Here is a 27,748-nt window from a genome sequence, read left to right as displayed (position 1 = left end):
CTTTGTATTAGCAGACATTTAGCATTGGATTTTTAAAAAAAATATTGATAGCATTTACATAGGGGCCGTGGTAGCTCAGGCTGTAAGAAGCCTGTTATTAAAACACAGCAGCCTGCAATTACTGCAGGTGCAAGCCCGGCCCAAGGTTGACTCAGCCTTCCATCCTTTATAAGGTAGGTAAAATGAGGACCCAGATTGTTGGGGGGGCAATAAGTTGACTTTGTAAATATACAAATAGAATGAGACTATTGCCTTACACACTGTAAGCCGCCCTGAGTCTTCGGAGAAGGGCGGGATATAAATGTAAATTTAAAAAAAAAATATGTGTGCGATGCCACTGTAAAAACACAAATTTTCAGAAAGTAGTTTTCCTGGCCAATAATGCAGTTGTGAAATTTTCAGGTGCAAAGCTCAATGACTAAATTTGTGGCAAAACTAAAATGCTATAAACAAGCATCAGACTTACCTTTCTAATTTGTTTTTAGTTTGGAGCTGTGAAGCAAACACTAATGAATTTCACACTCCAACTTGTAGTCCAATAGACAGCACTGGCAATTGATTGAGAAGCCTTAATTGCAAAGTAAAGTGGTGCTGAGAATGCTGTGTTATACTGCATTGTAGCACGTTCCAGTAGTTGTAAATATTGACACAACACTTTATTTGTCATGCTAATCTCTTTCTAAAGGAGAGAAGAAAAGAAAGAAAGATTGCATATTCTCAAAGGGAAAGGGTTTTTAGCATCTTGGAATTATTTGTAGATTTGTTGAAGCTACTTGATAGATGCTTACTAAAGAGATCCATTTTAATGTTGTTTTCTGACTGTAGACTTATTTCATTTCCACAGCCTGCTAGAAAAAAAACTGGGTTTTTGATGCATTACCCAGTAAAAAGTGGTAAATCATGTATACATTTCAAATGAGTTTCAGGTTAAGTTTTTAGTATGTTTTACTCTTTCCTGATGTGATGTGAGAATTCAGGCCAGAAACAAGATAAAAAAATGTGGTCAGACCAGTGGTGGGTTGCTATCGGTTCTCCCCGGTTCACCACTCCCCGGTAGTGGCAATGGTGAGTTGACAGCAAACCGGTTTGCTGTGACTGCAAAGCATGTGTGCAAAGCGTACCAGTGGTAACACCGGTTGAAACCCACCACTGGGTCAGACGTGTGTGTGTGTGTACGCACAAACACAAACACTAGAGATTAGTTGCAATAAGCTTTTCTAGAATTGAGACCTTCAAGGGAAAAAGAATCGGTGCGGAGTGAAACTACTTGTTAAATACTAAAGCTTCAGGCCTGGTAAAATAAGATTTGGCTGGTTTACTTCATTTTCCACAGTTTGGGCAAGTGACTGTGGAATTAAATTATTTCATGTCATTTCCCTTTAGGTATAGGAAGCCTGACTGATCCTGTTCTCCCTGCTGTATTGATTAAGAGTGGAAATCTAACTTTTAGATAGTTAGACTTGTTTATGGATTTATTTACTTCTTTCATAATGGTTGCATACAAGATAATTTGCTGCCTCAATGCTCTTTTGGCAAATTTGATAAAATTAAAAATATCTGTTCATTTTGCTTCTTACACCGCCACCCCCAGCCTTTTTCGGCTTGATATGTTGCCAACATAAAAGTAATATACAGTAAGCTCTAATTATAACTGATTTGGGCTGAAAAGCTTGCAGCACAAAGAGTAATGATCGCCATCATAATTGAGAAACAAAAAAAAAAAGGAGGAAAAAACAGAACACAATGTTCAGAAAGACAAATAGAATAGAAAGAAAAAGGATGCAGAGAAATGGTTTCTGTTATTCACAACAGTTATCAGTACAATTCTATTTTAACCTCTCAATTTATAATACTCTTTTTTCTATTATCTAGCTCTTTGAAGAAAAATATTAATATATTTAATTTTGTTCCATTTTGTATTAGTAATTGAAATTTAAGTGTTCTTCTCCTTTAATTGTAATCTTTAATTCTTTGTAGTTCTTCAAAATCTGATCCTTTCATATTTCTTCTAAAGAATTCAAAACATGACAAGGATTCTTATCTTGGTCTTTAATCCATCCGAATAATGTCCTAGAAGTTGAATTAAAAAAAAAAAATCTTTGTCCTTTCACACAAAGTTTTTCATAACTTTAACAAGTCTCGTTTTTAAATCCAAAATAGATCACCCTTTTGATATGTTATTTGTAAAGCCTTTTTAATTATCAAGACATCAGATGGTTTCTTTTTGTATATCCAGTGTAGCAACTTTTTTCCCATATCATTCTTGTACTCTGTCATTTTAAAATTCACTTCAGATAATTCTCAATCGTGCGCTTAAAACTTGTTCCTCTTACATAACATTTTTCAAACACTGTCTATCATGACAGATGCTCTTAAATTTAACCTCTGGGTCTATTTTTCAAAAATGTCCTTTAATATAGTTAATGCTAAGATATGTTGCTCCATTCTGTATTAGTAAGTCAAATTTAAGTGTTCTTTTCCCTTAATTGTAATCTTTAATTCCTTCTACTTTCCTTTAATATCCAACCTTCAAAGTTCCTTTCTTTCATATTTCTTTTAAAGAATTCAAACCATGGGAAGGATAGTAATAATTAATTCCAAAATCAAATCCATCTGGACCTTTAATCCATTTATAACTTTCTAAAATCAAAGTTCTAATCAACCTTTTGCTGTTTATTTCAAAAGAATTTTTAAAGTCCTTGAACTTGTATTTAAACTTCTTTTGCTAATGATTGAAGGAAACTCACCCAGTGTCAATCTAAAGATTCCTAATAGCTGATAAGCAGTTAACAAGCAATTTCCGAAAGGGATTAGAAAAGGAGGTATGCGAATCCGATGTCCTTTGAAGAGGCACTGAGCTTTAAACCCACTGGACGTCTCTGTCTTGTGGTCCCCTCTTGAGTAGCAACTGTCTGGAGTACTTGTGGGCAAACTCAGGTTCTCTCCTCGTCCGGAAGGACTGGATTCCAAAGGACTGGTCTACTCACCAGCTATTCATTCTGCCACAAGTTATTGGCTCTATTTTTATTTTTATTTTTGCAGAGCCAACTTCACTTCAACATTTCTTCCTCGAAAGAACTCAAAATAATTTAATTATTCATAGTGACTATTAACAAGAAGAAAATAAATGCTCTGTCACAATGGACACCAGTGATTTCCGGTTATTGATACTGTCACCTGGAACATGATTTATTTGAACAATCATCCTGTTAATATGTATTAACAACACAGAACTAAAACAGGATCTTTTGGGAGGTAGGGAGGGAGAGTTCATTTACGTTTCCTTGTAATCTACCCTTTGGGTGATAATGAATTATTAAGAAAAGCTGGGACAGAGAAAAGAGGCATATTAGAATGCAAGACAGATGTTGAAGCAGAAGGATTTGTGGTTCAGAACAATATATATCAAAAGTAAATGCTTGGAAATAGGTATTTTCTACTGTATGCCACGTTTAAGCTAGCTGGAAAGTAAAATGTCTTTTTTCCTAGTTTAACCGTATTCTTTTGTAATACAGATTTACAATACAATAGATTAAAGATTTTTTTTTCTTGCTTGGTGATAATCTTTCTTGCTTTCAGTCTGTATTTTTTATGTGCTATCTGTAACCCAATGCCTCCAGAGCAACCCCCTTCTCTTTAAATCCTGTTTCCTGATGATTTCTAAGCACTTTACTTAAATCCTGTTTCCTGATGATTCCTAAGCGCTTTGCTTCCAGCCATGTGCTGCACAAATACACAACCTGGGACCATATCCAGACTCCTAAAGCCTTGGTTGCAGCTTTTCAGACTCCAAAAGTTGTTACTGAAATTTAACTTTTAATATGACAGCTATATTATTAAAACTATAATTGGAGGTTAATTTTATTCTGGAGGAACAACAGAGATGGGCTAGAGCTAGGCTGTTATTTGCTTCTCTCCATGGACAATAGAGATTGTAGCAGAGTAATTATCTAATCCAGCCCTGTATTTGTGTGCCCAGATTATTCATATCTCTTGTAGACCATTCCTCTGCTTAATGATTTAATGGTCTTGATTTGTCTAATTTTGGCTTTTGCCTGCCCTATTTCTTGGAGGAAAATACATTGGAGTATTATATCTGCAATTTTTCCTCTCTGGAAAAAAATAGTAGATAGCAAGAGCACAAAGCCGATAACAGAGAAGAGCTGTGGAAGTTATATAGTCACTTCAAACTAAAAGGATATATTCTTCTGATCAAGGAAAGAAGCAACTTAGAACTGAGGAGAAATTTCCTGACAGTTAGAACAATTAATAAGTGGAACGACTTGCCTGCAGAAGCTGTGAATGCTCCAACGCTGGAAATTTTTAAGAAAATGTTGGATAACCATCTGACTGAGATGGTGTAGGGTTTCCTGCCTGGGCAGGGGGTTGGACTAGAAGGCCTCCAAGGTCCCTTCCAACTCTGTTGTTATATTATATTATAAATTCATTAGTCTTATTAGTTCTCAAACTCTGGACAATGAACATGTTTGGTTAAGGCAGCAATTCTCAATCTGTGGGTCGGGACCCCGTTGGGGGTCGAATGACGATTTGCCAGGGGTCGCCCAAGACCATCGGAAATATGGGAAGTATACTTGCGAGTCAAAGAATCGGCTCCAGTGGTTGACTCCACAAGCCAGCTGCAGGCTCTTCAAATTGCTAGCCAAATTCGGCTTCAGGAGCGATGAATTAAAAAAGAGAAGAAATCTTTGCTCTGATGTCTCCCTCTCAAGCCAGCTGCAATCACTCCCAATCGCTATCCTAAACTGGCTTCAGACGCGATAAACTTAATAGGGGAGGAGTCTCCACTTTAATGCCTCCGTCCTCAAGGCAATCGCAAGCAGTTCAGATCGCTAGCCAATATGGCTTCAGGCGTGATAAATTTGAAACGAAAATAATTTTATGGTTGGGGTCGCCACATTGTGGGGAATTGTATTAAAGGGGTCGCCACATCATGGGGAATTGTATTAAAGGGGTTGCAGCACTATAAAAGTTGAGAACCACTGGGTTAAGGCAACAGGTTAGAAACCAGGAGACTGAATTCTAGTCCTGCTTTAAGCATGAAATCTGCTGGTGGGCTTTTAGAATAGAATAGAATAGCAAAGTTGGAAGGTACTTTGGAGCAGTGATGAAAACTGAACTGGTTTACTACCAATTTGCTGGCTGCGCATGCGTATCACACACCATATGCAAGATGTGCGTGCGCAGACAGCGCATGCCAAAAGGAGGCAGGTTATAAAAAAAGTTTTTTAAAAAAAGCTCTGATGATCAGGCAGCTCAGCTGTGATCGTCAGAGCCTTTTTTTACCTTTTAAAAGCATTTTTTACAACCTATTCAGGGGGGGCAGGGGCTTTTGCTACTGGTTCTCTGAACCACCTGCCGCCATCGCTACTGGATCGGCCAATCCGGTCCAAACCGGGAGCATTTCACCCCTGCCTTGGAGGTCTTCTAGTCCAACCTCCTGCTTAGGCAGCAAACCCGATACCATTTCAGAGAAATGGTTATCTGACTTTTTGGCCACTCACTCTTTCTCTCTCTCAACCCAACTCAGTTCACAGGGGTGTTGTAGTGGGGAAAATAGGAGGAGAAAGGAATGTTAGATATGATCACCACCTTGAGTTGTTTATAAAAATAATAAAGGCAGCATAAGAAAATGAATAAAAAGGTGCTATTTTCATGAATAGGAAATGTCTTCCTAATGCAAATAACTTCAGAGGAGATATTTTCTTAATATTGCAACTAGAAAATGAAATATGAAACTGACCTCTCAGCCAGCTGGATGGTTACCCCTTCCAACAACTCTGTCTCTGTTTCTCCCTCCCTCCCGCTCACACATACACATACACACACACACACACACACACACACACACAGAAGGATTGACATTTTACAAACTGATCATGTGAATCCAAGGCATAAGTGAATCCTCTCCACTTGGGCCCTACATTGTCCATTCTCAAGAATTACTAACTGCTGTCAGAGGAAGGCATAAAGAAGCAAACCTGATAAATGTTTCATGTCCTTTACTGTCTGTCTGTCTGTCTGTCTGTCTATCTATCTATCTCCTGGTTTTCAAACCTGCTTCCCTTTTTCATCATAAATTTAGCATTCCACACAAAGAATAGAAACAGAATAAAAATGCTGCTTGGATGGTCATTGCAAGGCATTAGTAATGGTATTGAGGGAATAATTCTGGTCACAATCTGTTAGTCTTGTCCCTATTATTTAGTTGTTGTTGTTAGTTGCAAACTCATGTCCGACCCATCATGACCCCATGGACAGCATTCCTCCAGGCCTTCCTATCCTCTACTGCCTTCTGGAATCCATTTAAGCTCACACCCACTGCTTCAGTGACTCCATCTAGCCATCTTGTTCTCTGTTGTCCCATTCTTCTTTTGCCCTCAATCTTTCCCAACATTAGGCTCTTCTCCAATAAGTCCTTCCTTCTCATTAGGTGGCTAAAGTATTTGAGTTTCATCTTCAGGATCTGGCCTTCTAAAGAGCAGTCAGGCTTGATCTCGTCTAGGACTGACCAGTTTGATCGCCTTGCAATCCAAGGGACTTGCAGGAGTCTTCTCCAGCATCATAGTTCAAAGGCCTCAATTCTTTGGCGCTCAGCCTTTCTTATGGTCCAGCTTTCACAGCCATACATTGCAACTGGGAAAACCGTAGCCTTAACTATACACACTTTTGTTGGCAGAGTGATGTCTCTGCTTTTTAGCAAGCTATCTAGATTTGCCTTAGCTTTCCACCCCAGGAGCAAGCGTCTTTTAATTTCTTGGCTGCAGTCCCCATCTGCGGTGATCTTGGAGTCCAGGAAAATAAAATCTGTCACTACCTCCATTTCTTCCCCATCTATTTTCCAGGAATTGAGAGGGCCGGATGCCGTGATCTTAGTTTTCTTAATATTGAGTTTCAAGCCAACTTTTGCACTCTCCTTCTTTACCCACATCAAGAGGCTCTTTAGTTCCTCTTCACTTTCTGCCATTAGAGTGGTATCATGAAGAACTGGAAGCGTTGTGATGAAACTGGCTGGAAAATAGCAAGCTCCGACAAGACTTGCAAAAATCCAGCCAGCCAGACAAACCACTGTTGGGGGTATCTTCGGACTGGATCCGTCTTGTAGGGATGATGAAGAAGGAGAGGCACCTCAGAGGACCAAAGGGAACAGGCAAGTTCCTCGGAGGTTGGAGGAAACTCTTTGATCCGGTGGTGGGGGCAGCGGCCATTATGACCATCATGAAGCTGGGGCAACCAGAATAAGATTTGTGCAGGTGTGGTGTTTTGGACGGAGTATTGGTACCGGTGAGTGATTGGCCAACTCACAGGTAAAAAAGAAATATTTTAAAATTTTCAAAAGAGATCCCGGTGAGAAAATAGCTAATTGGCACTGGGGAATGTAAATGGAGGGAGAAGAACAAAACGGAAGTTAAAGCACTAAAGCCCAGAATGGAGCTTGATATTTGGATTGGAAATTGGATTTGAAGATAATAAAATTATTATAAGAAAAAGAAATGTGAAAGAAAATAGTTTCTGAACAAGATTGGACATAATTTTAAAAGTTTTGAATTTTGAAGGAAGAATTAAAAAAAATCAAAATAGAAATACTTGTAAAGGAAATTTTTCAATTGGATTTGAAATTGGATTTTATACTGGAATTGGGATATATAAAATTAAGAGAAAGAAGAAACTTGAAAAACATTTGATAAGTGGATTTAATACACAAATTGGATATTTTGAAACTTTGTTGATTTGAAACTTGTGGATTGGAGAGAGACATCTGCTGGTGGAATAAAAGCACCTCAACGAACAATTTGAAATCTGGAAAAAATTACAGTGACCTTGAGCTACAAGAGCCATGAGAAATTTGAAGGAGGATTTGTTTTCTTTTAAGCTGTTTGATCTCGACAACCAAAGGAGGTGGAAAATAACAAAACTGTAAATTGGAGTTAAAAACAAACCAGAACGTCAAAATGTGACAGGAACTAATTGAGATGGTCAAAATGATGTGTGTATCATTTAATAGAATAGAATTTTATTGGCCAAGTGTGATTGGATACACAAGGAATTTGTTTTGGTGCATATGCTCTCAGTGTACATAAAAGGGGGGGGAAAAAACCTTCATCAAAGGTACAACATTTACAACACAAATGATGGTCATAGATTGCAATTTAACCCTTAATGATAGCAACAAAAAGTTACAGTCATACAGTCATAAGTGGAAAGAGATTGGTGATGGAAATAATGAGAAGATTAATAGTAGTGTAGATTTAGTAAATAGTTTGACATTGCTGAAGGAATTATTTGTTTAGCAGAGTGATGGCCTTCGGGAAAAAACTGTTCTTGTGTCTAGTTGTTCTGGTGTTCAATGCTCTATAGCGTCGTTTTGAGGGTAGGAGTTGAAACAGTTTATGTCCAGGATGTGAGAGATCTGTAAATATTTTCACAGCCCTCTTCTTGATTCGTGCAGTATACAGGTCCTCAATGGAAGGCAGGTTGATTTTCTTGATAGAAAATGAGAAATCGTGTTAGAACATATTCAATTGGATAAAGAGGCTAAGAACGAGAAGCAAGAAAACAACACTGAAGATAAAGACATTGATGATGAAAAATTAAATGATTGCATTGGGAGTAACAATGAAAAAAGAGAAAGGATAGGAGGAAACAACCTACAAAAAAGAAGCAAACTAAGGGAAGAAAAGAAAAGGGGAAAAGGCGAGAGGAAAATATTTTTAATGATTACACTGGAATTAACAGTGGCAAAAATAGAGAGGATAGGATGAAGCAAAAGAGAAAAGAAAAGGGGAAAGGATTAGGCACAAAAGTGTTTAATGATTACACTGAGATCAACAGTGGGGAAATAAGAAAAGTGAGAGGAGAAAAGGGGAATAGATCAGATGGGACCTTAGGGCAAACTAGATGAGTAAAGGATTTTAAAGTCAAAGGAAGGATACAGAAGACATAATAATTATAAAAAGAAAAAAAGAAATGGGAATGGGATAAAGGGAGGGAAATTTTAAGAGGTGGATTGCTTGATGGACCAAGAAAAAATGGTTAAAGGACTAATTAATGGAAAGGAGAAAGGGTAATATGATATATACTTGTAGTCATAAGTGAACTGTATTATTAATATTTGTGATTGTAATACAAAATATATTGTGTATATGAATGGTAGAATGGAGAAAAACAAGGGAAAGGAGGAAATGAAATAAGCTATATACCTATAGAATCAAATGAATTGTATTAATGAATTGTATTGTATGAATTTTGTACAATTGTATGAATTGTATTGTAAAAATGGAATTATGATATAAATCAAGAGTCACCAACCTTTCGGATGTCAGGGACCACTAAATTCATAATTTTCAATCCTGCGGACCAATAATATGATCTGCCTAATGACTGACTGGGTGGGCGTGGCTAGGTGGAGGCTGGGTGTGCATGGCCAACTCAATGCCATTCATGTCAAGGGGTGTGCATGGCCAACTCGATGCCATTCATGTCAAGGGGCGCTGCGCCAGCCTCTACTCACCCCTCCCTTCCCAGACACTCCTCGCCTACCCCCTTGGGCTCCTTAGGGCCCCAACAGGAAGCAGCTGTTGGAGCTAAGCAGCCACCATGAGAAAGAGTCCATTGTTTGAGGACTCCTGATTTAGTGCAATATAAAAAATGCAAATAATTTTTCTGTGGACCACCATAAATTGCTCGTGGGCCACCAGTGGTCTACGGACCACCAGTTGATGACCGCTGATATAAATTGTGAAATACAAAAAGAATGGTAGAAGGGTTAATATGATCTTATTATGATGTATTTAGAAGGGGTTAAGATATGGAACTTCAAATGAAATTGAAATTGAATAAGATATTAATAGAAATTAAGAAAAAGAAGATTATTAAGAGATTAAGATAATGTTTGTATCTGAAAAAGGTGGTGTGAAAAACAAATCTGAAGAAATATATTGTTCTTGGTAAAATGGTTAATAGGAGAATAAGAAATGATAAATTGCTCCATAGAAAATAATTGACATTAAGAGATAAATGTGAAATATTAAGCTATAATAAAAAATAGAAACTAAGGATGGAAATAACTATGTTTAAATCAAAGGGTTTCAATAGAGAAAAAGGAATTAAGAGGAAACAAATTGATGATAATTTACAAATGTGGTGATTTTTAAGAAATATTTTATTTATTTTATTTTTTATTTATTATTTAAACTTCTATTATCTACAGACTTGGCTAGCTCACTCCTCCTGCTGGATTCAAGGGAGATGTGAAGAATACAGTGTCAGGACTCAGTAGAATTTTAATTTCTTAAAAGGGCTAGTTCAACTCTTTACCCCGAGGCAAGATATTTTATGAACAGATTTAAAATGCACTGGTCTCAGTACAGATCCTTGAGAAATTCCACTCCTAATTTTCTCCGCTGAGAAATTTACCCATTTATTTTCCTCCTTGATGTAGTAGTTCCTAATTTATGGGCATTATTATAATGTTAGCAAATCCCTTTTCTAGTGAGTCCCAGCATAGATTTTTGTGCTTTTCAGAGTTGCTACAGATGAGCTGGCATCTTTGTCCAGCTATCTAATAAGGTCTTGTTCCTGGTTAGTTATAGATGGTTCCAATTCCATAAATTTGAATTTAAAGTTAGCCTTCTTCCTCCTCCACTTGCATTACTTAAATTGTATTACATTGCTAAAAATTAATTGTGCTTGCCATTTGGTCAACCATTCATCTATGTAAATCAGATTCCTTTCAGCTCTCGCATCAGGCTGAATAGTTTGAACTTGTATTTAAACTTCTATTATCTACAGACTTGGCTAGCTCACTCCTCCTGCTGGATTCAAGGGGAGATGTGAAGAATACAGTGTCAGGACTCAGTAGAATTTTAATTTCTTAAAAGGGCTAGTTCAACTCTTTACCCCCGAGGCAAGATATTTTATGAACAGATTTAAAAAGCACTGGTCTCAGTACAGATCCTTGAGAAATTCCACTCCCTAATTTTCTCCGCTGAGAAATTTACCCATTTATTTTCCTCCTTGATGTAGTAGTTCCTAATTTATGGGCATTATTATAATGTTAGCAAATCCCTTTTCTAGTGAGTCTCAGCATAGATTTTTGTGCTTTTCAGAGTTGCTACAGATGAGCTGGCATCTTTGTCCAGCTATCTAATAAGGTCTTGTTCCTGGTTAGTTATAGATGGTTCCAATTCCATAAATTTGAATTTAAAGTTAGCCTTCTTCCTCCTCCACTTGCATTACTTAAATTGTATTACATTGCTAAAAATTAATTGTGCTTGCCATTTGGTCAACCATTCATCTATGTAAATCAGATTCCTTTCAGCTCTCGCATCAGGCTGAATAGTTTGAACTTGTATTTAAACTTCTATTATCTACAGACTTGGCTAGCTCACTCCTCCTGCTGGATTCAAGAGATGAATAAGTGTGTTTTAAGCTCGCGACGAAAGGTTCGGAGGTCCGGAAGTTGACGGAGTCCTGGGAGGAGTTCGTTCCAGAGGGTGGGAGCCCCCACAGAGAAGGCCCTTCCCCTGGGTGTCGCCAGACGGCACTGCCTAGCTGACGGCACCCTGAGGAGTCCCTCTCTGTGAGAGCGCACGGGTCGGTGGGAGGTATTTGGTAGCAGTAGGCGGTCCCGTAAATAGCCCAGCCCTATGCCATGGAGCGCTTTAAAGATTGTCACCAGCACCTTGAAGCGCACCCGGAAGGCCACAGGTAGCCAGTGCAGTCTGCGCAGGATATCATATATATGTGATAAATGGAGAAATAAGATAATGAAATGAAATAAGATTAAGATTGAAGATTGGGTGGATGGTAATGTTGATTATAAATTAAATATTAAGTAGAGATGAAAAATAAAAAAGTAGGGAAAAAAGAATATTATGGCAGAAATTGAAATATATAAATTATATTTGTACTTAGGTTATAAGCTGTAAATTTTGACTCCATCAATACTCTATTCAGAAAAAAATGTACTGTTTATGTTTGTGTTAAAAAAATAATAAAAAGAAAAAAGAAACTTGAAAAACATTTGATAAGTGGATTTAATACACAAATTGGATATTTTGAAACTTTGTTGATTTGAAACTTGTGGAAACTTGGAGAGAGACATCTGCTGGTGGAATAAAAGCACCTCAACGAACAATTTTAAATCTGGAAAAAATTACAGTGACCTTGAGCTACAAGAGCCATGAGAAGTTTGAAGGAGGATTTGTTTTCTTTTAAGCTGTTTGATCTCGACAACCAAAGGAGGTGGAAAATAACAAAACTGTAAATTGGAGTTAAAAACAAACCAGCACGTCAAAATGTGACAGGAACTAATTGAGATGGTCAAAATGATGTGTGTATCATTTAATAGAATAGAATTTTATTGGCCAAGTGTGATTGGATACACAAGGAATTTGTTTTGGTGCATATGCTCTCAGTGTACATAAAAGGGGGGGGAAAAAACCTTCATCAAAGGTACAACATTTACAACACAAATGATGGTCATAGATTGCAATTTAACCCTTAATGATAGCAACAAAAAGTTACAGTCATACAGTCATAAGTGGAAAGAGATTGGTGATGGAAATAATGAGAAGATTAATAGTAGTGTAGATTTAGTAAATAGTTTGACATTGCTGAAGGAATTATTTGTTTAGCAGAGTGATGGCCTTCGGGAAAAAACTGTTCTTGTGTCTGTTGTTCTGGTGTTCAATGCTCTATAGCGTCGTTTTGAGGGTAGGAGTTGAAACAGTTTATGTCCAGGATGTGAGAGATCTGTAAATATTTTCACAGCCCTCTTCTTGATTCGTGCAGTATACAGGTCCTCAATGGAAGGCAGGTTGATTTTCTTGATAGAAAATGAGAAATCGTGTTAGAACATATTCAATTGGATAAAGAGGCTAAGAACGAGAAGCAAGAAAACAACACTGAAGATAAAGACATTGATGATGAAAAATTAAATGATTGCATTGGGAGTAACAATGAAAAAAGAGAAAGGATAGGAGGAAACAACCTACAAAAAAGAAGCAAACTAAGGGAAGAAAAGAAAAGGGGAAAAGGCGAGAGGAAAATATTTTTAATGATTACACTGGAATTAACAGTGGCAAAAATAGAGAGGATAGGATGAAGCAAAAGAGAAAAGAAAAGGGGAAAGGATTAGGCACAAAAGTGTTTAATGATTACACTGAGATCAACAGTGGGGAAATAAGAAAAGTGAGAGGAGAAAAGGGGAATAGATCAGATGGGACCTTAGGGCAAACTAGATGAGTAAAGGATTTTAAAGTCAAAGGAAGGATACAGAAGACATAATAATTATAAAAAAGAAAAAAAGAAATGGGAATGGGATAAAGGGAGGGAAATTTTAAGAGGTGGATTGCTTGATGGACCAAGAAAAAATGGTTAAAGGACTAATTAATGGAAAGGAGAAAGGGTAATATGATATATACTTGTAGTCATAAGTGAACTGTATTATTAATATTTGTGATTGTAATACAAAATATATTGTGTATATGAATGGTAGAATGGAGAAAAACAAGGGAAAGGAGGAAATGAAATATGCTATATACCTATAGAATCAAATGAATTGTATTAATATCAGTATTGTAAAAATGGAATTATGATATAAATCAAGAGTCACCAACCTTTCGGATGTCAGGGACCACTAAATTCATAATTTTCAATCCTGCGGACCAATAATATGATCTGCCTAATGACTGACTGGGTGGGCGTGGCTAGGTGGAGGCTGGGTGTGCATGGCCAACTCAATGCCATTCATGTCAAGGGGTGTGCATGGCCAACTCAATGCCATTCATGTCAAGGGGCGCCTCACCAGCCTCTACTCACCCCTCCCTTCCCAACCACTCCTCGCCTGCCCGCTTGGGCTCCTTAGGGCCCCAACAGGTAGCAGTTGTTGGAGCTAAGCAGCCACCATGAGAAAGAGTCCATAGTTTGAGGACCCCTGATTTAGTGCAATATAAAAAATGCAAATAATTTTTCTGTGGACCACCATAAATTGCTCGTGGGCCACCAGTGGTCTACGGACCACCAGTTGATGACCGCTGATATAAATTGTGAAATACAAAAAGAATGGTAGAAGGGTTAATATGATCTTATTATGATGTATTTAGAAGGGGTTAAGATATGGAACTTCAAATGAAATTGAAATTGAATAAGATATTAATAGAAATTAAGAAAAAGAAGATTATTAAGAGATTAAGATAATGTTTGTATCTGAAAAAGGTGGTGTGAAAAACAAATCTGAAGAAATATATTGTTCTTGGTAAAATGGTTAATAGGAGAATAAGAAATGATAAATTGCTCCATAGAAAATAATTGACATTAAGAGATAAATGTGAAATATTAAGCTATAATAAAAAATAGAAACTAAGGATGGAAATAACTATGTTTAAATCAAAGGGTTTCAATAGAGAAAAAGGAATTAAGAGGAAACAAATTGATGATAATTTACAAATGTGGTGATTTTTAAGAAATATTTTATTTATTTTATTTATTTATTTTTCAAATTTATATACCGCCCTATCTCCCTAAGGACTCAGGGCGGTTCACAGGCAGTTAAAATACATATAAATACAGATTAACAACAATTAAAAAACTTATTCTATTGCCCAAATTTAAAATAGTATAAATAATAAAAACCCCTTAAAACCCATAACTTTAAAATCTAATCCAGTCCCGCGCAGATGAATAAGTGTGTTTTAAGCTCGCGACGAAAGGTTCGGAGGTCCGGAAGTTGACGAAGTCCTGGAGGGAGTTCGTTCCAGAGGGTGGGAGCCCCCACAGAGAAGGCCCTTCCCCTGGGTGTCGCCAGACGGCACTGCCTAGCTGACGGCACCCTGAGGAGTCCCTCTCTGTGAGAGCGCACGGGTCGGTGGGAGGTATTTGGTAGCAGTAGGCAGTCCCGTAAATAGCCCGGCCCTATGCCATGGAGCGCTTTAAAGATTGTCACCAGCACCTTGAAGCGCACCCGGAAGGCCACAGGTAGCCAGTGCAGTCTGCGCAGGATATCATATATATGTGATAAATGGAGAAATAAGATAATGAAATGAAATAAGATTAAGATTGAAGATTGGGTGGATGGTAATGTTGATTATAAATTAAATATTAAGTAGAGATGAAAAATAAAAAAGTAGGGAAAAAAGAATATTATGGCAGAAATTGAAATATATAAATTATATTTGTACTTACGTTATAAGCTGTAAATTTTGACTCGATCAATACTCTATTCAGAAAAAAATGTACTGTTTATGTTTGTGTTAAAAAAATAATAAAAAGAAAAAGTGGTGTCATCTGCATATCTGACTTTGTTGATATTTCTCCCGGCAACCTTAATTCCAACTTTTGATTCATCTAGCCCCGCCTTTCTCATGATGTGCTCTGCATATAAGTTAAATAGGCAAGGCGACAGTATACAGTCTTGCCGAACTCTTTTCTCAATTTTGATAATATCCCAAATAATTTCCCAATTATTCAGTAGGTGTGGACAATAAGAAATAACTACTAAAACATGTGGAATGTTTGTGAGGGTGCTTAATTTTTTTTTCCTCCTTGATGTAGTAGTTCCTAATTTATGGGCATTATTATAATGTTAGCAAATCCCTTTTCTAGTGAGTCTCAGCATAGATTTTTGTGCTTTTCAGAGTTGCTACAGATGAGCTGGCATCTTTGTCCAGCTATCTAATAAGGTCTTGTTCCTGGTTAGTTATAGATGGTTCCAATTCCATAAATTTGAATTTAAAGTTAGCCTTCTTCCTCCTCCACTTGCATTACTTAAATTGTATTACATTGCTAAAAATTAATTGTGCTTGCCATTTGGTCAACCATTCATCTATGTAAATCAGATTCCTTTCAGCTCTCGCATCAGGCTGAATAGTTTGAACTTGTATTTAAACTTCTATTATCTACAGACTTGGCTAGCTCACTCCTCCTGCTGGATTCAAGGGGAGATGTGAAGAATACAGTGTCAGGACTCAGTAGAATTTTAATTTCTTAAAAGGGCTAGTTCAACTCTTTACCCCCGAGGCAAGATATTTTATGAACAGATTTAAAAAGCACTGGTCTCAGTACAGATCCTTGAGAAATTCCACTCCCTAATTTTCTCCGCTGAGAAATTTACCCATTTATTTTCCTCCTCTTTTCTTTCTGCCTTATAATAACTACAGTAGCTAGCAATCCATAAAAGGCCAGCTCCTCTGTTCCTGGCTCCTGAGTTTCTTCAAGAGCTTTAATGAGGATCTTTGTCAAAGGCTTTGTGAAAATCCATGTATAGAGTGTCACCTCCATTCATGTGCCTGTTAACACTCTCAATAAACTCTGCAAGACAGGTGAGGCAGGTTTTACCTTGGTGAATGCTATGCTGATTTTTCCTTCAGCAAGGTTTGTTTTTCTCGGTTATTTTTCCCCCCCTTTAATTACTGTTTCCTGGGACAGATGTTAAGCTTACCAGTTTATAATTTCCTCTATTTCTCCTGAGCCCCTTTTTACCATTTTACATTTTATTCATTGTCTCCATGAGTGCCAGTCTAAAGCTGCATTGCACGTGTATGCTTCTTAGATTAAAACACAAGAGCTGTTCTTTTTAACATTAATACGCAGGAGCGTTTTTTCCATTCACCTGTCACATAATGAAATTGGTTCATCCAGGTTGTAGCTTAAATGCATTTTTTTTCCCCCGTTTTACAGAAGCAACAGAAATTGTGTTGAAGGCTCAGATCTTAGCTGGAGGAAGAGGCAAAGGTGTGTTTAGCAGCGGTTTGAAAGGAGGTGTACATTTAACAAAAGAGTGAGTCTCGTAAACGCAACAAGCTTTTTTCTTTTTAAATTATTGTTCCTTTGAAAGTTTTTTAAAAAAATATTCATATAGTAATTTATTAATTGATTCCTCTTTTTTTTTTTGTAGCCCTAAAGAGGTAGGACAGCTTGCTAAACAGATGATTGGATATAATCTTACAACGAAGCAAACTCCAAAAGGTGGTGTTAAAGTTAAGAAGGTAAGAAAGCCTCCCACCTTTGTCAGGTGTACCATGAAGCTACTGAGCCAATTACAGTATGTTATTGTTCACTAGATCTATATCTAATAAATGTCCATATGGGAATGAAGGATACACATTGCTTATTTACATTCCTTCACTTTTTATATTTTACCTTTTTTTTTTTTTTGCTTATAAATGTCAAATCAAAAAGCACATTCTATTAAGGTTTTCTTTTGTGGTCTAGCAGAATGGAAAGAGTTTATCCTTCATAAGCCATCATTAGTTGTATTTGCTAAGATCTAAAGTATTTAAATGACATAATGTACACCCTATAAGGTGACCAGTTTGATCTAAGGAGCAGTCATGTTAAAAAATCCCACTTGGGAAATCTAGGAAAAATCTGTGGATTATTATGTTTTGGTTTTTTTTAGTTCTTGTGGAGCGAATGTTCAGAAAACACAGGACTTGTTTAGGACGGGGTCCCCAACCTTTTGGACCTTAGGGACCACCAAGTTCATAATTTTAAATCCCGTGGACCACTAATATGAATCCAGTGCGCCACTTGCTGAAGCGCCTGGACTCCCAGTGACAGGATGGGGTCCTTCAAGCACTCTCCCTCTCTCTCTCTTTCTCTCTCTCTCTCTTTCTCCCCCCCTCCAACTCCTTTCTCAATTTTGATAATATCCCAAATAATTTCCCAATTATTCAGTAGGTGTGGACAATAAGAAATAGCTACTAAAACATGTGGAATGTTTGTGAGGGTGCTTACTTTTTTCCCCCTCTTTGATGTAGTAGTTCCTAATTTATGGGCATTATTATAATGTTAGCAAATCCCTTTTCTAGTGAGTCCCAGCATAGATTTTTGTGCTTTTCAGAGTTGCTACAGATGAGCTGGCATCTTTGTCCAGCTATCTAATAAGGTCTTGTTCCTGGTTAGTTATAGATGGTTCCAATTCCATAAATTTGAATTTAAAGTTAGCCTTCTTCCTCCTCCACTTGCATTACTTAAATTGTATTACATTGCTAAAAATTAATTGTGCTTGCCATTTGGTCAACCATTCATCTATGTAAATCAGATTCCTTTCAGCTCTCGCATCAGGCTGAATAGTTTGAACTTGTATTTAAACTTCTATTATCTACAGACTTGGCTAGCTCACTCCTCCTGCTGGATTCAAGGGGAGATGTGAAGAATACAGTGTCAGGACTCAGTAGAATTTTAATTTCTTAAAAGGGCTAGTTCAACTCTTTACCCCCGAGGCAAGATATTTTATGAACAGATTTAAAAAGCACTGGTCTCAGTACAGATCCTTGAGAAATTCCACTCCCTAATTTTCTCCGCTGAGAAATTTACCCATTTATTTTCCTCCTCTTTTCTTTCTGCCTTATAATAACTACAGTAGCTAGCAATCCATAAAAGGCCAGCTCCTCTGTTCCTGGCTCCTGAGTTTCTTCAAGAGCTTTAATGAGGATCTTTGTCAAAGGCTTTGTGAAAATCCATGTATAGAGTGTCACCTCCATTCATGTGCCTGTTAACACTCTCAATAAACTCTGCAAGACAGGTGAGGCAGGTTTTACCTTGGTGAATGCTATGCTGATTTTTCCTTCAGCAAGGTTTGTTTTTCTCGGTTATTTTTCCCCCCCTTTAATTACTGTTTCCTGGGACAGATGTTAAGCTTACCAGTTTATAATTTCCTCTATTTCTCCTGAGCCCCTTTTTACCATTTTACATTTTATTCATTGTCTCCATGAGTGCCAGTCTAAAGCTGCATTGCACGTGTATGCTTCTTAGATTAAAACACAAGAGCTGTTCTTTTTAACATTAATACGCAGGAGCGTTTTTTTCCATTCACCTGTCACATAATGAAATTGGTTCATCCAGGTTGTAGCTTAAATGCATTTTTTTTTTCCCGTTTTACAGAAGCAACAGAAATTGTGTTGAAGGCTCAGATCTTAGCTGGAGGAAGAGGCAAAGGTGTGTTTAGCAGCGGTTTGAAAGGAGGTGTACATTTAACAAAAGAGTGAGTCTCGTAAACGCAACAAGCTTTTTTCTTTTTAAATTATTGTTCCTTTGAAAGTTTTTTAAAAAAATATTCATATAATAATTTATTAATTGATTCCTCTTTTTTTTTTTTGTAGCCCTAAAGAGGTAGGACAGCTTGCTAAACAGATGATTGGATATAATCTTACAACGAAGCAAACTCCAAAAGGTGGTGTTAAAGTTAAGAAGGTAAGAAAGCCTCCCACCTTTGTCAGGTGCACCATGAAGCTACTGAGCCAATTACAGTATGTTATTGTTCACTAGATCTATATCTAATAAATGTCCATATGGGAATGAAGGATACACATTGCTTATTTACATTCCTTCACTTTTTATATTTTACCTTTTTTTTTTTTTTTGCTTATAAATGTCAAATCAAAAAGCACATTCTATTAAGGTTTTCTTTTGTGGTCTAGCAGAATGGAAAGAGTTTATCCTTCATAAGCCATCATTAGTTGTATTTGCTAAGATCTAAAGTATTTAAATGACATAATGTACACCCTATAAGGTGACCAGTTTGATCTAAGGAGCAGTCATGTTAAAAAATCCCACTTGGGAAATCTAGGAAAAATCTGTGGATTATTATGTTTTGGTTTTTTTTAGTTCTTGTGGAGCGAATGTTCAGAAAACACAGGACTTGTTTAGGACGGGATCCCCAACCTTTTGGACCTTAGGGACCACCAAGTTCATAATTTTAAATCCCGTGGACCACTAATATGAATCCAGTGCGCCACTTGCTGAAGCGCCTGGACTCCCAGTGACAGGATGGGGTCCTTCAAGCACTCTCCCTTCTCTCTCTTTCTTTCTCTCTCTCTCTCTTTCTCCCCCCCTCCAACTCTTTCTCTCTCATTCTCTCTTTCTCTCCCCTTTCTCTTTCTCTCTCTTGCACTCATTCTTTCTTATTCTCTCATCTCTCTTTTTCTCTCTCTCTCTCATTTTCTCTTTCTCTCTCCCCCTCCTCTCTCTCTCCCACTCATTCTCTCTCTCTCACACTCTGTTTCTCTCTGATTCTCATTCTCTGTCTCTCTTTCTGTCTCTCATTCTGTTTCTCTTTCATTCTCATTCTCTGTCTCTTTTTCTGTCTCTCATTCTCTCTCATTCTGATTCTCTCTGATTCTCTCTCTGTCTCTGTCTCTGTCTCTCATTCTCTTTCTCATTCTCTCTCTTTCATTCTCTCTCTTTTTCTCTATTTCATTTTGCGCAGCATCAGCATTCCGCCTCGGTATATTTGCCCAGCCGGTGGAGCAAAGCAGCCTTCGTCTCCTGCCACTTGGGACTCGGAGCTGTAAACGGCATCTGGTCAGGGGAGCAGCCGGATGTTGCTGTCCATTGTGGACGCCAGACCAGCCCCCTGCAAGCTCTCATCTTTCAAGAAGCACGGCCGAAGTTTCCCACACCGCTTCAGCAAGCGCTCCTTGAGAGACAAGAACTTGCAGGGGGACTGTCTGGCATCTGCAACGGAGAGCAAAATCCAGCTGCTCCCTGGACCAGTGACCATTTACAGCTCCAAGTCCCAAGTGGCAGGAGACGAGGGCTGCTTTGCGCCACCAGCTTGGCAAATATACTGAGGCAGAATGCTGATGCTGCGCACGTGCAAGTATTGCTTCACTCCCACAGCTTCCAGCCATCGCAATCACTGCTTTGGCTCACTTGCGCCGCAGCTCCTCCACCAGGGTGCACTGGCAAAAATACGAAGATTTCTCCACTGACCATCAAAATTTTCTCACGGACCACCAGCGGTCCGTGGACCATCGGTTGGTGACCACTGGTTTAAGAGGGTTCCAATTTGCAGTGATTGTGTGTGTGTGTGTGTGTGTGTGTATTTGTTTTCAGACATGCAACATCATCTCCCTAAATTGGTCTGAAAAGAGCAATTTCATGGCATAGCGATGAATTGAAAGTATATAGATATAAAAAAAATGCTTGATAGATGCAATTGTGCTCATAGGATATGATTAGGTTAAACATTCTCAAGAATGGAAAAATATAAGAACATCTGGCCAAAATTTACCTTAGCCAAGCATATGTTTCTCACAGGGCCAACGCAAGTAATTTTGAGGTACTTGTAAGCAAGAGATGAAGAGACACTCTCTTCCATTTCCTTGCAACTGGTATTACTTGGCTTGTTGTTCCTTCTTATAGAAAGGTAACCTTGACTTACAGCCCTTGATAGAGCTATCTTCTATGAAACATCAAAAGTTGGCTTTGGAAGATAGAAGATAATAGTGATCCATGATAGAACTTAAAAACAGAAATTAAATAAGGCCTTATCCATAATTTAGTAAATGTTTGCGAGGACTGAATTCTTGACTTAAAGCTATTATTTCAGATCGCAGTTCTTCATGCTTGTATGCAAAGGTTTGTTGATTTCACTGGAATAATTAAATATAGGACAATGCAAGAACATTTTAAATAAGGTATCTAACAACAACATTCATTCTTCCTAAACTATCCAGCTTATCCTCGTCATGCCTTTAACGGCCTTGGATATACTGACACAAAAGGTGGCTCTTTTACGTGTAACTAAAATATGACTTATCCACGGTGAAGTTAAATTTGAAAAGTATGTTTCTGGTTATATTAGCACACAAGGTTCAAGTCATTTGGGAATTGGTGATGACTATTTTGATTATTAGTTGAGAAAAGACAAAGGATTAAATCAGATATCCCCAAACCATGTGCTGCATGTAGCCCCACAAGATTGTAAAATGTTAACATTAACTTTGTTATATGTGGCCCAATTCCTCTTCACTCAGTGGCCCAATTCCTCTTCACTCAGTGTGGTTCAGGCAAGTCAAAAGGTTAGGCCCCCATGCGTTAAAGCTTGCCTTTAATCTATTAGTGCTGCCATAAAGTAGACAAATTCTATACTGTAGTTTTCAGGAAGAGAAATTGCCAACTGGAATGAATACCTCTGATTTTGTTCATTGGTTTTAAAAAATGATACCTTCAGACTCTAGCAGAATTGTTTCCAGGATGAGAGACTTGATCTCTAAAATACAATTTCCAATTTGTATGGAAGGAAGTTTCAAGCTCATTGACTCCCATCAGAATTTCGCAAATTTTTCAAAGTATTATCTGCGCTTCCCTAAAAAAATGGACTGCTCTTTTTTTTTCATTGGACTGGACAGAGTCTTACCTAAAGAGAAAACCTGGACAGTCAGTTTGTTTTATTACCAGAAGATTAGGGAAGGCAGTTCACTTTAGGTCGAAGTGAGTATCTTACTGCTCATGCATGGATTGATCTATAGGGGGAAGAATTGTGAATAGAATAGAATAGAATAGAATAGAATAGAATAGAATAGAATAGAATAGAATAGAATAGAATAGAATAGAATATTGGCCAAGTGTGATTGGACACACAAGGAATTTATCTTGGTGCATATGCTCTCAGTGTACATAAAAGAAAAGAGACATTTGTCAAGAGTCATAAGGTACAACACTTAATGATAGTCATAGGGAACAAATAAGCAATCAAATCATACTAGGAAACAATATCAATATAAATCACAAGGATACAGGCAACAGAGTTACAGTCATATAGTCATAAGTGGAAGGAGATGGGTGATGGGAAAGTTTAATAGTAGTGTAGACTTAGTAAATAGTTTGACAGTGTTGAGGGAATTATTTGTTTAGCAGAGTGATGGCATTCGGGGAAAAACTGTTCTGTGTCTAGTTGTTGTGTGCAGTGCTCTATAGCGTCGTTTTGAGGGTAGGAGTTGAAACAAACAGTTTATGTCCAGGATGTGAGGGGTCTGTAGATATTTTCACAACCCTCTTTTTGACTCATGCAGTGTACGTGCAATATATCAATGGAAGGCAGGTTGGTAGCAATTGTTTTTTTCTGCAGTTCTACTTATCCTCTGAAGTCTGCGTCTGTCTTGTTGGGTTGCAGAACCAAGCCAGACAGTTAGAGAGGAGCAGATGACAGACTCAATAATTCCTCTGTAGAACTGTATCAGTCTTGATTCATCTTATCTTCCTAGCAATCCTTTCAGTGTACAAGACCAAAAATGTACCATTTGCTAAACACTACATAAATGTGATTCCTGGTGGCATTTGTACGTGCTTTTGGAAGCAGTCATTTTAAAATGTTAGATTTAAAGCTGAGATACCAAATGTTACACAAACTACTGTGAAGTTTGTTCCTGAGATTTATTAGGATATAAAACATTATAGTGTACCGTTCCCCCACGCCTTGCCCCCATACAGCTGGAGTTACATAGTTCTTCTTAATCCAACCAGAAGCCATATAATTATTACATCTCTTGAGAAGAGGGGTTTCCAATAGAGAACTCTCATAAACCAGTGAAATTCCATATCACAGGACTTTTTGAGAAAGTTGGGTTAGAAGTGACACAACCTAGTTTATAGTCTTGGGTGCAGTTGGCCTCCTTATCAACCAATGAGCTTCTGAAAGTACATTTCTTTCCCTGTAGTGATACATAAAAACGTTAGTGCAAGATCAATCTATCTTAAATAAACAGAGTTTCCCCCCCTGGCTCCTTCAAACATGGGCAGCTATTTTATAGGTTTACATAAAATTCTCCTACGGCATCATGACATTTGGAGAGTTTGGTTATCTTCAAAGACAGTTTCGGTATATCGCAGTTGATTTATCTGCCCCTGTTCTCCAAGCAATAAAAGAATTTAACTTTATTAAAGTTTCATTTAGATGGATGGATTTTTAAACAAAAATAATTAAGAGTTTCTTGTAATAATATTCTGTGGAATATATTACAGAAGGTTTCAATAACAAGGATGTGAATTCCATCCCATTTAAAATTTAAATATTTTATCTTATTCCTCCTGGTTTGGGCAGTATTAATAATTTTATTGAGACATTCCATGTCAAGTGGTCTGGGGCTCCCAGGTCGACCATCACGGATTTTGATGAAATTTGGTGTGAACATGCACACACGTCCCCAATGAACATTGGTAAAGTGTTACTTGTGCCGATGTAATACTTGTGGAGATATAGTCATTTGTATGACCCCATACCATAGCCTTCAACAGTATGACTCTGAGATTTCAGCAAACTTGAGACATAATATGTCCGGCAATATTTTGTTGAGAGAAACAAAACTTGGCCATTTTATTCAACTTATGCTCTATCAAACAAAATAATAAAAAACATTCTCATAAGTGATGTCCATCTAGATAATTGGGAGCAAAGTTGGCCGAAAATGACTGTGGCACGAAAAAAGGGTAAAGTTTGGCTTCTTATATCTCTAGAAGGTAAGATATGAGAAACGTGAAACTTTGTGCATAATAACTTAGCAACACAAGGTTGTCGAATATAAAATTTCTGCTTTCTAATAGTTCACAAATTTGATGGTTTTTGTAAAAATACCAAAAATAGGGTATTTTCAGCCCTCTTTTACAAAAAAAAAAAAAAAAAAAAAGGCCTTCTGGAAACTCTGTTAAATAATTCTCATTAGAAAGAGCATGCTTCAAACCCCCTAAAAAAGTAGAGTTGGTGTTTAATCGCTGATGTATAAAGCCCTAAAAATAGGGACAAAGTGGAGGACGTTGCTATGGCAGCGTCACATGCATTCTATTATTATTTCGTCTTGTTTGTTTTATATAGACATCATTACTACTATTATATTGCATTGGTCCATGATGACATGGTCACTACCAGTTCAAGCACTTGACCCAGCAACCCCATTGCAATAGGAAGCACACCTGATAGCCATGCAATACCAGCCATGGGTGGGTTTCTTGGTTCAGGATCCCAAGCCTGTTGTTTGGTTTCTTCCTTGAGGTTTGCAAAGCCTTGTGTGGGTATCTGTCTGGTTCCCAAGCTGCTGATTGGGCAGCTTATCCTAGGTTCCCAAGCATAAAGTGGGTATCTTATATGGTTTCCAAGCCGAAGTCCGTACTGTTCGTATGAATTGCCAAATTCCAGTGATCGCTTATTTATTATTGAATTTATGCGCCACATTCTTTAGCATCACTTCTGGGAATTGATACTGTCGACCTGACGATGTCGACCTGACGCTGGAAGCATGCAAATAAGATGTGGTTATGGAACCTAACAAATACCTTGTCTTTCAGGCCAATAAAATGAATGAGCAGAGCCTCGCAGATGCATAAATGTTACCAACGCATCATTTTGTTCAATCAAAATTTCCATGACGTTGCCTACCCACCATTTTTTCTCACAAATGCAGGCAACATAACAACCAGGAAATAGGTCAGCCATTTTAACTCCGGAACAACGGTATTGGACAATTTGGCCACAAAGTTAATCGTGTCATTTGAAACTTTGCTGATAGAAATTGAATTTGAATCAACTGGAACAAACTGGTGATGACCTCTTGTGCCAGATATTGTGCTGCTAACTTTCCATCTTTCGTCTTACAGCATCCTGTTTTCTTCTATTTCTTTCTTCAGAACGTAGATATATTTAATTCCGTGAATGTTTCTGTCACAAAAATTGAACAGATCTGTCGGTGTCAGTATTTGGTCAGTTGATGGTCGCTGGAGGCTGGCTTGGGAAGCCAAACATTTAATCGTACCGCCAACTCCATCGCATGGTGATTTGGTGAAACAAAATCACATGGTGAAATATTCACAAACTTAAACTTTTGGTAAAGTTTTGTCTAAATGGGTATAATTTTATGCTTGGAATCAGACTTCTTTGGTACATATTCTTGCATTGGACATGCATTTACCGTGTTTCACCAAAATAAGACTCTGTCTTCTATTTTTTTGAACCCTGAAATAAGCGCTTGGCCTTATTGCCATGCGCTCAAAAGCCCAATTGGGCTTATTATCAGGGGATGTCTTATTTTGGGGGAAACAGGGTAGGTATTGAAGTATTTATAGACAGCTCTGTGTGTGTGTGTGTATGTCTGTGCTCTATGTATATTGACTTGTTGCTTATGGATTGTTTCCTGGAGTATTATTTGTATACTGTATGTATAGAAAAATGCAGATGTAAATCTTGAGTATTGGTGAGTCTATATTGGAAGGTTCTACTGCCTGTTTTATATAGAGAAGACTTCATGTCTCAACTTTTATCTAGTACAGACAACACCATGTTGCATCTCCATGGCATGTATTTTTTGTCTTACAATAAAGATATAATTTAATATCTATTACTATCAGAAGGCTGAATAAGGAAGACCATCCCATGTTATGAATATCTTACTGAGGTTATTAAAGCTGCCATGCCTTTAAGATGATATCCTATTCTGGTTAGTATGGCAGCTTCATTTCAGCAAGATAAGACACCATTTGTAATTTTACATTGTGTTTATAGTGTGTGAATTATGCTTATTATTTGCTTAATATACTACTGAAATTATTGACATGCATTATTTTATATTAATTCTTTCACATACTAAATGAGATTCCAATGACTAGATGTAGCTGTAATAATTGCAGCAGTGCTGCAAATATTGTGAGCATGTAGTGTGAAATGGTTGGGCTATATTTATTGTAGATGTGAATGTGCTTTAGTCTAATCTGTTTCGCAAGAGTGACCCTCAGGCCTAAAGAAGAAGGAGACAACCTGCCCATCATGAAATGTAGACCACTAGAATAGCTGAAAATATTTTGATTCTATTTTTCACATATTTAATGGAGGCTGCTGCAATTAAGGGGCACTAGCCTCTTATAGCAATTGCAATAGCACTTAGACTTATATTCACAGTGCTTCACAGCCCTCTCTAAGCAGTTTACAGGGTCAGCCTATTGCCCCCAACAATCTGGGTCCTTATTTTACCCACCTCGGAAGGATGGAAGGCTGAGTCAATTAGTGAGATTCGAACTGCCAAACTGCTGGCAGCTGGCAGTCAGCAGAAGATGCCTGCAGTACTGCATTCTAACCACTGCACCACCATGGCTCTATAGCTATTAGTCTCCCAAAATTGGACCACTGTCTTCACCATAGGGGATAATCTGTATTGTGGGTGATTCTGCCGGGTTAAGCCCAAGAACAGTGTGGGACAATCCATCCAGTATTCACTTCTTTATTTGCTTACATACAATAGACAGAATCTTGCCGGACTAGATTCTTACTACGCTCACCCTAAAGGATATACTGCGGGAGATTCTAGGGAGAGCCTATCCTTACTTTCTTCCCCTGTCTCCTATCCACTCTGGGCTGGGCTGCCTCTTCTCTCCCCCATCCCCTTTCTGGAATGTTCTCCCTCCTTCCTGAGAAACTGTTCCTTCACTGTATAGAATAGAATAACAGAGTTGCAAGGGACCTTGGAGGTCTCAACCCCCTGCCCAGGCAGGAAACCCTACACCACTTCAGACAAATGGTTATCCAACATCTTCTTAAAAACTTCCAGTGTTGAAGCATTCACAACTTCTGGAAGCAAGTTGTTCCACTGATTAATTGTTCTAACTGTCAGGAAATTTCTCCTTCATTCTAAGTTGCTTCTCTCCTTGATTAGTTTCCACCCATTGCTTCTTGTCCTTCCCTCAGGTGCTTTGGAGAACAGCTTGACTCCCTCTTCTTTGTGGCAGCCCCTGAGATATTGGAACACTGCTATCATGCCTGGAATGCACTACCAGACTCTGTGGTCCCTTCCCAAAATCCCCAAAGCTTTAACCAAAAACTATCTACTATTGACCTCACCCCATTCCTAAGAGGTCTGTAAGGGGTGTGCATAAGAGCACCAACATGCCTACCATTCCTGTCCTAATGTTCCCTTTGATTGTATACAATTTCATATAGTTATTACATACTTATAGTTATATA

At 37.9% G+C, this 27,748-nt stretch overlaps 1 protein-coding gene and 1 long non-coding RNA gene across 2 annotated transcripts in view; both read left to right on the top strand.

Annotated features, from left to right (window-relative positions):
* Window positions 1-27,748, top strand: part of SUCLG2 (succinate-CoA ligase GDP-forming subunit beta) — a 303,143-nt gene that overhangs the window by 145,117 nt on the left and 130,278 nt on the right. The window contains exons 3-4 of the mRNA XM_058168585.1: window positions 16,699-16,798; window positions 16,916-17,006. Coding sequence (XP_058024568.1) covers window positions 16,699-16,798; window positions 16,916-17,006 — 191 coding nt within the window. The remainder of the gene's footprint in view (window positions 1-16,698; window positions 16,799-16,915; window positions 17,007-27,748) is intronic.
* LOC131190980 (uncharacterized) lies at window positions 18,955-19,216 on the top strand. Its single transcript, XR_009153390.1, has 2 exons — window positions 18,955-19,006; window positions 19,125-19,216. It is a non-coding gene; the product is annotated as an uncharacterized LOC131190980 (long non-coding RNA).

Source organism: Ahaetulla prasina, chromosome 2, assembly GCF_028640845.1.
Source record: "Ahaetulla prasina isolate Xishuangbanna chromosome 2, ASM2864084v1, whole genome shotgun sequence".
In the NCBI taxonomy this organism is placed as follows: domain Eukaryota; kingdom Metazoa; phylum Chordata; class Lepidosauria; order Squamata; family Colubridae; genus Ahaetulla; species Ahaetulla prasina.
This window is presented reverse-complemented; position numbering and strand designations above follow the sequence as displayed.